The sequence below is a fragment of the Brassica oleracea genome, chromosome C3, assembly GCF_000695525.1.
Source record: "Brassica oleracea var. oleracea cultivar TO1000 chromosome C3, BOL, whole genome shotgun sequence".
NCBI lineage: Eukaryota > Viridiplantae > Streptophyta > Magnoliopsida > Brassicales > Brassicaceae > Brassica > Brassica oleracea.
The window spans coordinates 28,050,853-28,063,012 of NC_027750.1; the positions used below are offsets into that span (position 1 = coordinate 28,050,853).

The window sequence follows — 12,160 nt, forward strand, 5'->3', positions numbered from 1 at the left end:
ACTCATCAAGCACTATGATCACCCACTCATTTACCAAATTAAGCACCATCTTTGTTATTTTATGTATTGTTGTTCACTATAAATACCATCACTCATCTCACTCTTTTGTACACCAAAAAACAAGAACAAGAGTTTATAATCAAAAAATCATTACATTTTCTTCTTCCTCTTTATAATAAACTATCTCCCTTATATTAGTGTTATTTGCTTCCTACGGGTATTAAATTCTACTCTTATTTAAATTTCTCGATACTATAAATTATAAGTTATTTCATAACAGCAACAAACATTTATGTTAGTACGAGACAACCCAGTAGTAACCAAAATTTTTGAATCTCCAAACAACAGCATAAGTCTATAAAAATCAAATCCAATCTAAGAAAAATTCTTCTTTTCCACTACAAGTTTAGCATTGATTTGATGTGTGAAATCTCACAGAGGCTTAAGCCACCGTGGCCATGATAAAATTGAGCCTCTTTTTGTCTTCAAGACTCGGTAGGATAGTTGTTGGATTCGTGGTTGTTAGCATATCCTCCATTGTTGTAACCTTGTCCTCGTTGTGAGTATCCTCCATTCCACTGCTGCCCTGAGTCTCCTCTCCACTGCCACAAAGTCGACCACAATTTGTTAAGAAAATTGGAGATATTTCTCTATTGGATTTATCAAAACATGTGTAACATGAAACAAGAACTTGATGACCACAAAAGTATCAAGATTTGTTTGACAATGTTAAGGGAAGTGACAAGTTGGGCAGGGAGTTCATGTGTTAGATATTCCCACTTGGTGCTTATATTCCACCAGCTATTGCCTATTGTCACCCACTACCTTAGTTTATACATTTCTAATAACACAACAAGGCTTAGAGAAAAGCAACCTATTAACAAAGTAGTTTGGCCCTATTAAAATACTTGATTTGAGTCTATACTGGTAGTAAAATATTTACCTGCTTGTTTGGGGTTCTACCCCAAGAGAGTCTGACAGTGTTCTTGCCGATGACTGTCCCGTTCAAACTCTGGATGGCATCATCAGCACTCTTCCTGACATAACCAAAGACAAGCAAACCTTTTTCAGATCACACATTATCAACACATAATAAGCACCTACATGTTCATTGGCTCAGTCTTATATGATTGACAAGCCAACACTTTCTTAAGTAAAGACCGCACCTGTTATCTAACTGGACAAATCCACATCCTTTGCCTACTGGGATCTTCACTGAAACAACCTCCCCAAACTGTGTAAAAGGTTGTCTAAGGTCTTCTTCAGTAACATCAGGGTCAATGCCACCAACAAATATCTGCAGTAGAATAAGAGAAAATGAACAACGAGGCAAACAGAGATTGGATAATAAAAATCATTGGAGAGCCTATGACAACTCACTGTTGAGTTGTTTGATTCGCCATCAGACTGTGAGCCATGAGGCATTGCACCATTAGCTCCATTTCCACCAGCCACAATCACAGCTACTCAAATAAAAAATACATAAAAAATTTATAGTTCAAAAGCTTTGTTGAGTGCATCAAGGCTAATTATAGAACAAAGCATGAAAACAAAACCAAACAACAAAGAACATCCTAGCAAGTCACCTTGTGAAGAATAATGTTGTTGCTGATTAGCAACGGCTCTTTTAGGGGTAGCAACACCAACACGCATTTGCCTGTTGGAACAATAAGCTCCATTCATTTCAGTCAAAGCCCTTGACCTCTCACTTTCATCACCAAACCTAACGAAACCGTAACCTTTGGACCGGCCGGTGTTGGAATCGATCACAACTTTAGCGCTCTTGACAGATGGATATCTCTCAACAAAGAGCTCTTGCAGTAAAGTGTCAGTCACATCCGGAGACAAATCTCCAACAAATATAGATAGCTCTGGACCATTCTCAACTGCTCTCTTCTCACCAGTGCTAAAAGATGCCCAGTTTAGACGGAAGAGCTGCTCGGAGTTTGGCATTACTGAACCGTTAAAGTTCTGAAGAACCTCTTCAGCTGCAGCTCGTGTAAGAAACTCAACAAAACCATACCCTTCTGATTGACATGTTAGCTTGTTACGAATCACTTTCACAGAAGAAACCTGCACATTAAAAAAAACAATAATCCATAACAAAACTCAGAGGAAAAAAAAAAGAAACCGAACCAGAACTATGGTAAATGATACAATAATCCATAATCCCCGTTACTCTGGATCTTTCCACAGGTCCAGGATACCCCAAATTAATAAAGAAAAGAACTATGATAAATAAAAATCTTATTTAATTGACCTTATCAATGAAAAGACAGCCAAATGAAGTATGATCTCTCTATTTTCTTTTTGTCAACTAACCATTTTAAGTATGATCACAAGTCGTGGTTTATAAACAACTCTATCTGACCATGTCCGACTTACATGAAAAAATAATACACCTTTGTGCTCTAGCCTCCTTAGCTAGAGCCTAGAGAGTCATCACAGAAAATTTAAATCCTAGGAATATGAACAATGCCAGGTTAAGATGGAACTTTTCTTGGTAAGTTAAAAGTTCAACTAAAAGTGGCGAAGTACTACAGTATTTTTTGCCTAACTCTGTGTTTAAAATGGCGATCACCTTTTGCGCCAAGGCGCAAGGCGCACTGTGGCGATGGCTCCACCGCCATGGAACCCTGAGGCGAGCCTAGTTTCCCCAAGGCGCTCTCCTAGTTGCGCTTTGCCCATAAGGCAGTGGCTTAAAGGCGATGCAAAGGCGCGCCTTGGAGACTGTAAGTTAACCGGCACTAAACCAAGTAGAAACTAAACCCTACTCTAACTAATTAACCAATCTTAAAACCAAACGTCAAAAATACTCCTCAAAACCCTAACTTCCTCTTTATAAAAGTTAAAACCAAACATTAAAAATACTCACCAAAACATAGATCTAACTGTGTTTTGCTTAAGGTTAGAGTATTATCTACTCTTCTCTAGTCTCATAGGTTCTTCTTCTTATTATAACTTCTTTACATAACACCAATACTCGTGCTTGTTACATAACAAGACAATAAGACATAGTTAACGTTAACTTTCAACTAGTCTTCAAGAGCGCCTCGGTGCGCCTTGGCGCAAGGCGCAAGGTACACACCTCATCGCCATGGAGCGCCATGCGCCATTTTAAACACAGGCCTAACTAAATCTTAAGTAGTCCTGTCCTTTTCAGACCAATGCTGTTTTCCATTAACCTATTTGTTTCTACGCAAATTCAATAATCAATCATTGGATCTAATCCTATTAACACAGTTTCAAATAATATATAAATGAAAACTTGCCAAAAAAGTCTTTTAGCTTGAGACAATGTTCAAGATCTGCAAATATATCACTTTTCACCAAAACTTCCACGTAATAATAATTTGTACATACCTCGCCGGTGTGAGAAAAGCAGGTGTGGAGATAAGTCTCGTCCATCCAATGAAGAAGATCACCAATCCAAAGAGTCTTCACATCATCTCCAGATCCACGCTCATGTGTCTTGTGTTCCTGTTGCTGGTGATACGACGCGTATTGGAACTGAGGATGCTGCTGATAATTGTAAGGAACGTATTGGTGAGGATACATCATCATCTGTTGCTGCTGCTGCATCATCATCATAGCCGCTGCGCCTGGATACTGCATGGCCGCCATCCAATGCTGCTGTTGTTGTTGTTGTTGCCACTGCTGAGGCGGCGGAGGCGTCGTCCCTCCAGGAGTTGCTAACGATGAATCTGAGCCGTTGGTCGTCTGCATCTTGAAACTAATTGTTAACTTTAAAATAATAAGATCTGATCTTGCCTCTTCTAAGAAGAAGTGTGTAGAGAATAGAGGAGCTCGTTGAGCTCTGGTAATGGCGGAAAGAGGAAGAGAGAGAGAGGTTTGGTCTTAAAAGGGAGGCGAGAGAGAGAAAGGCTGCTGAATCTATGGGTCTTTGGGAAGTGGTCGAAACGTGGGGCCCAGTTTCTTACCGTGTTTCTAAGATCGACGGCTCAGATTCCACCGCAGTTAATCCACTTGCATTTAATTTTACTAGGGTTTTTCTAATAGGCTAGGCTAATACTGATTTATTAATCAAACTCACGAGGAATGATTGGGTGAAAATAAATCTATGTTGACGTATTGCCGTTTTTTTTTCACTGTTAAAAAGGGTTAGCTGTGTTAATTAGGAATCATAAACTCCACGGATCAAACAAAGTATTGGGCCTTATATAAGGAATACAACAAGGCCCAAAGCCCAAACAAAGAGGATGAGCTACATTCTCAAAATGTTCCAGAATCTTTAAAAGCTACGTTGAATCTATTGATTAGTCGGTTAGTCCCATTCTCAAGTATATGTATACTGTTGTGAATTAATAATAATGGAAACATCTAGTGAGTGAGATGATGATGATGAAGCCTAGTATTTAATCTCATTCTTGTTTACGAGAGAAAAAGAGTATTTGATTATTAGCTTTTCTTTTGTTTTGATCGTACAACAAATAAGAAAAGAAAGAAACTTGGGTCTTAATTAATTCATTGAACTTTCACGTACATATATATATAGTACAAGCTATTTGTTTACTCATCATCATATTAAAAAGAATCAGACATGTGTTGATGATGAGATAGTCTAAGAACTAGACAAGTGTCCTTTTGGATAATCATTTTTTTATAGTTATCTCTTTAACACTCCTCCTTGATTATCCAAACTTTTATTACGTAGTGCCTCGTTAAAAGCCTAGTCATGGAAAAACTCATTGGGACAAAAACTATGACAAGGAAAAAAGAGTACACTGCCGTAATCTCCTCCTGAGAATAGTAGACCTAGCTTTCTCGTCACATGTCACACACATGCCGCATTCTGATACCATAAACGTGTTTTCAGAATGTTGTAGTCGGAAGAGCTTTTGTGAACAAGTCAGCCGGATTATCGCATGACTGTACATACTCGATGTCCAACTCTTTATTTTTCTCGAGTTCTCGTATGTACGAGAAAAATCTTGGAGGGATATGCTTTGTTCTGTCGTTTTTGATGTAGCCTTCTTTGAGTTGAGCGACACAAGTCAAATTGTCTTCAAATATTTTTGTCGGCTCTTTCTTGTTAACTATTCCGCTTGATTCTTGTATGTGGTGACTCACTAACCGAAGCCACACACGCTCTCGAAATGCTTCGTGAAGCGCAATAGTTTCTACTTGATTCGAAGATATCGCAACCAGAATTTGTTTCTGGGACCGCCAAGAGATCGTGGTTCCACCAGTTGTAAGAACATAGCCGATATGTGTTCGACTTTATGAATATCATGTATCTGCAAAACCATACCAAACTCGGGGTTTCTAGGATAAATCAATCCTAAATCAATACGTACCTTGGAGAGAACGAATATGTTCTCGACGCCGTTCTAATTTCCTTAAATAGGAAATGAGCTATATCTCGCAAAGACATTAGTGTCTAAAAGTATATTTAATCAAATACAACTCGCAAGATATATAAGCTCACATATGCTTTATTACCATTAGCATCTCCAAAGTACTTATTTATATAAGATCTTACCAGGATGTTTTAAAATAACATTTCTTTTAACATCGAGAGATCTATTTACCATTGGAGTACTCAAAGGAGTCGCTTTATTCATACAAAAGCGTTTCAATAACCTTTTTGTATAGTTGATTGATGCACAAATATTCCTTCTCGTAGATGCTCTATCTGGAGCCCAAGATAAAACTTTGTCTTGCTGAGATCTTTCATTTCTAACTCCTCTTTCATATGAGTTCGAGCATCATCAACCTCCTTTTGAGTTCCAATTATGTTCAGGTCATCTACATATACAGCAATGATCACAAAGCCAGATGACGATTTCTTTATAAAACGCATGGACATATCGCATTATTCACATATCCTTTACTCAAAAGATATTCACTTAAGCGATTGTACCACATGCGTCCGGATTGCTTTAATCCGTAAAGTGATCGCTGTAACTTGACTGAACAAATCTCCCTGGATTTTTCTTTCAATGCCCCTGGCATTTTCAATCCCTCAGGGAGTTTCATATATGTATCGTTATCCAACGATCCATATAAATATGCAGTCACAACGTCCATGAGATGCATCTCAAGATTTTTAGACGCCGTTAGGCTCATCAAAAATCTAAACGTAATTGCATCCATTACCGGAGAATACGTTTCTTCAAAATCAATTCTCAATCTCTAAGAAAAACCTTGGGCAACTAATCAGGTTTTATATCGTATTACTTTTCTCACGAATACCCACTTATACCCAACAAGATTTATATTCTCAGGCGTTATGACTATAGGTCCAAAGACATTCCTTTTATTTAGGGAGAATAATTCAATTCTAATTACCTTCTACCACTCCTCCCAATCATGTCTTTTAACATTCCAAAATGGACCTTGGATCGGGATCATCATTTTCCTGATCGATATCTTTGGACACAGAAAAGGACAACATTTCATCAACATTTTTTATCTATTACTTTTTATCAAGGGCGTAGCTGATGGAAATCTCATACTTTTATGTTCCATTCTCGTCATCTGGATCCATATCTTTATTTGGTTCTTCTTGAACCTTTTCATCTATGCCTTCTTTCAGACATTTTCAGTATCAGGTTCTTCTGTAACCTTTCCACTTATGCCTTCTTTCAGACATCTTTCAATATCAGGTTCTTCTGGAATCTTTCCGCTTTGCTCAACAAATTTCTTTTTTTTCAGGGATTTTTATCTTTAGAACCCGCTAGTCTCCCCCTCTTTAACTGAACCCTAGATTCATTCATTTTGTTACCATCAGTTTGTTCTTTAGGAACATCAACTCTTGATGGAATATTTTCAGCGGGTATATCATGTCGTATCTGTGAACACATTTGGTAACTAGTTTACCAAATTATGTAAATGCACAATTTTCTGAATTTCCAGCTCTCAGTAATTCATAGGGGAGTCAATGTGTAACAACGACTATGTACACCATGTAATCTCTTTGGGAATTTCTCTAATTCCTCCCCCTAACACTGGAAACTCATCCTTATGGCAATCATCAAACTGTGCCATAAAAATATCACTAGTTTCCGGTTCAAGATACCCTATATACGGCTTGTTCTAACTCTTCCAGAGTTTTATACATTCCCGAGAGCATCTTTTACTCTCCAGGGACATCTAAATATCAAGATGCAACTCAAGTCGTTTTTGTCCTGCCAGACATATCAATATATTGCATCTACTTTAAATTTTCTCCAGTGACCTTGTAACAAGCCGTTTTTCATACCCTAAGATCATCTTTCATTTCATTCTCTGGAGAAATATATACTTTGGACTTTTGGTCCAAAAATCTCTCATTTTTCTGACGAGCTTTATATCGAATTGATGGCCAATCAATTCACTCTACCCTCATACATAGAGGTAGATTCATAATCCTTATTTATATAGCGCTTTTTCATTATTGTCGACAATCTATTTTCTATTTGGTTCCATCTTTTTACCCGTATTGATATGGTTAATCGAGATCTCTTTATCATCATCAATGATTTACCCAGGTACTTGACTATTATATTAACCATATTAACGGTCTCATCATGAGATTCATCCTCTATTTATATTTTTGCTCCTTTTCGAGGACTCTTTGGAGCCAAAGTGGTCTATCACGTCTCTAGCGTGCCATAGACTCATATATCGTCATTTTAGGACACTATTTTCTTATTGGAGCATTTTCAGCTGGAATATGAGATTTTATTATTTCATCAAAATGTCTGGCAGGCATTTTGTAAATGGATTATTCTACTTTTCATTGTAATCCATTTCACATATCTCATTCCTTCAGCTTATCATATGCTTCTAGCAAACTTGCGAGCATATTTCTAATTATCCATATACTTTATCCCTTTGGATTGTATATGTCGTTATTACATACATTTGTGCATGTTTACACTCAATCATGGGGATCATCTTACTTAAATTTACTTTATCAAGTTCTTTTTCAAGTGCGAACATAATTTCTCAATGTTCCAATCACTAGGTTTCTTTAATTATCCCCCTCAAGATGATGACACTCCATGTCTAAAATCTTGTACTGAATCCCACTCTAGAACCAATAACATATTCAATTTTTCCATTGGGATGAATTATATTTCAAACCCTTTAGAGTGATATATTAATTTGGGGTCTGCTTAAAGAATTCACATATAGTGAACTTGTTTGATGAATCATCACCCATGATGGTTTCCTTTATTTTCTTTACATGCTATATGTGAAAAACTTCTAGTTTTTCAACATTTCACAATAATGTTGATAACATTATTGGAGATGGCTATATATCAGTAAACTTCAGGTTTACCACTCATTTATACTTTTGCTATCATTTTCTTATGCATGTCTTTTCATCATAAGCTCCTTTAGAGCCAATAATAATTTTTATAGTAATAGATATTATATTTACTTATTTTGAGAGAGGATAAATATTTGGTACCCTTAGTAGTCATGTACGATGACCCAATATCCGCCAGGTATATCTATCTCCGTCCTGAATCTCAAAATCTTATTCAGAAAAATAATTCTCATATCACATCGATATTTTATTTTCATTTTCTGGACCAACCAGAAAATCTGAATCATCAAGATGAGTATTCAAGCTATGAAAAATGGTTCGGGCTCATAAGAGACGAAGTTTAATATACTTCCTTTCTCTTTTTCTTTTTGATTTTCGATATAGATCGGCTAAATATTTGGCGTACGACAACTACGTACCCAATTTTCTTTCTGGCCGTATCTATAGCAAACATTTTCTGTTTGCCTTTTATCACCCGACCACTTTTATTTTTCGTGAAAGTTTCCATTATTCTCATAGGGATGGAATCTTCTTCCTCGCCCTCTTCCACTACCATGATAGCGGTTTCAATCGCATCTACACCCGCGTCCTTTTCTAGTAGGACTGACTTGATGGTTTAGTATCATGGTTTCATTTTTTTTTCAGTTTATTCGGAAGATTTACATCAACTCTGATCCTTTCTTTCAAGGATTTAATCATCAAAGATCTTCTAGATCTTTTCTCATGATACACCTCATCTTCTAAACCATCATTGAATTGGTGTAAATATCATGGCTTTTCTTTTTCTCATCTGATATAGTTTTCAGCTTATCGATGATTTCTCAAAACTCATTTTCTCTCAGGTGCATCTTTGCACCCACTGCCCATGTCTTATAATTATTTCGCGTAATATCACGGGCATTTATTTTGAGCTTTGTCAAATTTGACATGATAACCGTATTCATAGAATAATATATAAAGACGGAAATTTAAATGCATAAATTAAAAGCATAAAATAAATGCATAAATTAAATTGCAGAAATTGAAAGAGCAATAAATAAAATTGGAGGCTTAGCCTACCACATGATCCGAGGAGTCTTAGACTACCATATTGATCATTTTCAAAGTCCGAGGAGACATGGTCTGCCATTTTGACTTTTATTTATTTCAAGGTCCGAGGAGACTTAGTTTACCATTTTTGACCTTTTTTTCACGGCGGCAACGCCTACCACATGTTTCTCTGATCGTGAAGGCATAGCCTACCATAACGATCAGTCGGGGAAGGTAACGCCTATCATCCCGAAAATAAATGGAGAATACCTAGCCTCTCACTCCGAAACAATAATAAAATTTAAATGAATTAAGTATATTGAAACACATAAATTTAAACATTACCTCGGCTGGTTTAAGAACTTTCGGATTGATAAACCTCAGTTGGTCAGAGGTTCGTGCTGATAATGTGTTGTGAATTAATAATAATGGAAACATTGAGTGAGTGAGATGATGATGTGAAGCCTAGTATTTAATCTCATTCTTGTTTACGAGAGAAAGAGAGTATTTGATTATTAGATTTCCTTTTGTTTTGATCGTACAACAAACGAGAGAAGAAAGAAACTTGGGTCTTAATTAATTCATTGAACTTTCACGTACACATATATATAGCACAAGCTATTTGCTTACTCATCATCCTATTAAAAAGAATCAGACATGTGTTGATGATGAGATAGTCTAAGAACTAGACAAGTGTCTGTGGTAGATCCTAGGCCTTCAGTTTATCGAATATAATTCATAAGCTAGGTTGAAGGCCCATGACCCATTAATCTCTACTAAATCCAATACCTTCTACTTTAAAACTAAATAATAATTAGATATCAATTTTATGAAGGTTTTGAAAACCGGACCAGACCGGCCGGTCGGAACCGGTTAAACTGTGAACCGTTAAGTAAACGGAGTCCGGGTTGAATTAAAACTCGGATTTGAATTAAACCGCCAAAACCGGTACAAACCCAGCAAAACCGGCAACTCAGGTTAAGAACAAAACCTGATTCAACCAAATACAAAGAAGCATAATTGATTAATTTTGATTTTTAATAGTTACAATAAATGACATTTCTTGATTTTTTTTTTTTGGACAACAAGACATTCACAGATTCATATTGACTCTGTAAACTAAATCGGTAACTCCGCATCCATGTGAACGACGAAAGACGGTTGTTTCCTAGCACTGCGTGCTAAGCTATCCGCCCGCAGATTCTCCGTCCGAGGCACATGAACGATGTCTGAGTTGAGGAAACTTCTTCGTAAAAGCTTGATGTCTTCCAGATAACTTTTAAATGCTGGTCATTCTTCTGGTTCCGAAACCATCTTCACCAATTGAGAACAATCCGTTGCAAACGTAACCTGAAACTGTCTTAAATTCTTCATACATTCCATTGCCCAAATCAAAGCCCCCACCTCCGAATGAAGAGGTAGACATGCCCTTAGATTCCTTGCTCCTAATAAACCATCAAAGCCCGGTAAGGTACTATATCAGTCTTGTCCGGAAAATAGTTTCTTATCTTTCCATGAACCATCTATAAAACACCATCGTCCTGAAGTTGCTAATGTGGGTCTAGTTTGTACCTGATACACTTTCTTCTGATCAGTGAGTACATGTGCCTCAGCCCAAAGTGATGATTCCAATTCTGCTAATTTAAGTGTTTCCCTTGGATCAATATCCAGATTACTAAACACTTTATTATTCCGACCTTTTCATATATACCATAATATCCATGCAAATTGGTAGTCATCCATCTTTGGATTGACTCTCCAAAAAAGATGATCCATGTTACCAAAAAAAGAACTAGTATGAAAAATATTGGGATTCGATGGTATTTTAGATAATTCCCACACTTGACGTGTTGGATGATATTCAAAAAACACATGGTTTATTGATTCCTCCGGATCTCCGCATCGAGCACAACATATATCCCCTTGTATTCCTCTCGCTTTTAGGTTTTTCATTATCGCTATACAACCTGAAAGGAGTTGCCATAAAAAATGTTTTATCTTTGGCGGGCACCGCACTTCCCAACAGAAGGCTTTTAGTATATCCACTGTGGGCTCATAAAAATCTGGTGGTTTTTTCTTATCAGGATAAACCCGTTCCAATTGATACCCTGATTTTACCAAATATTTCTCATTGTTATTGAAATGTCATCCATTCCTATCTTCCACCTGATTTCTACTTAATGGGATACTTTCAATAATTTTTACGTCATGAGGATCCACCAAAGCCCTAATTACCTGAAGGTTCCAAGTTCGGGATTCCGTGTTAATGAGGGAATCCACTGTGAGGTCCGGGTAACTGTTTTGAAGGATTTTGTTTGCTGGTCTCGAGCGAGTGGTTGTAATCCAAGGATCATTTCATACCGAAATAGATGAACTTGTTCCCACCCTTTTAATTAGTCCTTTACAAACCAAAAATCTAACAGATATAATACTCCTCCAGCCAAATGACATTTCTTGATTAGTTCCAGATTTATAGTAGTTTGTAACTAGAAACCAAAATAATTTTTTCCTTGCTCAGATTTATTTTGTTTTCATTATACACACTTGCTATATGTTTCTACAGCAGTTATACTTTGCATAAATAATTTTGGTCATTTATAATATTTCTATTCATATTATAATTTACATTTACCATTCATGAGTAAAAAATAAAATAATGGTCGTATATACGTTTTGACATTAGCATTGTTTTAAGGGCAATTGTCCAAGAGAACACCTTTCAAGTTTATGTCACAAAAATGACACCAGGAAATGAAAGTCACAAAAATGACATTCATTAAAGGGCAAAATGTCACTACTACCCTTGTGTTATAAGAATAAAAAAAAACAAACCACTCGCGACTCTTCGAA

At 36.7% G+C, this 12,160-nt stretch overlaps 1 protein-coding gene across 1 annotated transcript; it reads right to left on the bottom strand.

Annotated features, from left to right (window-relative positions):
- Positions 1 to 279: 279 nt before the first annotated feature.
- On the bottom strand, positions 280 to 3,879 carry LOC106336292 (polyadenylate-binding protein RBP47B-like). The gene is made up of 6 exons (XM_013775080.1): positions 3,364 to 3,879; positions 1,587 to 2,073; positions 1,381 to 1,463; positions 1,167 to 1,297; positions 944 to 1,037; positions 280 to 602 (listed from the first exon to the last, which is right to left on the bottom strand). Exons 1-6 carry the CDS (start codon positions 3,724 to 3,726, stop codon positions 486 to 488), a joined length of 1,275 nt encoding a protein of 424 aa, XP_013630534.1. The 5' UTR covers positions 3,727 to 3,879; the 3' UTR covers positions 280 to 485.
- Between the last annotated feature and the right edge of the window lie 8,281 nt (positions 3,880 to 12,160).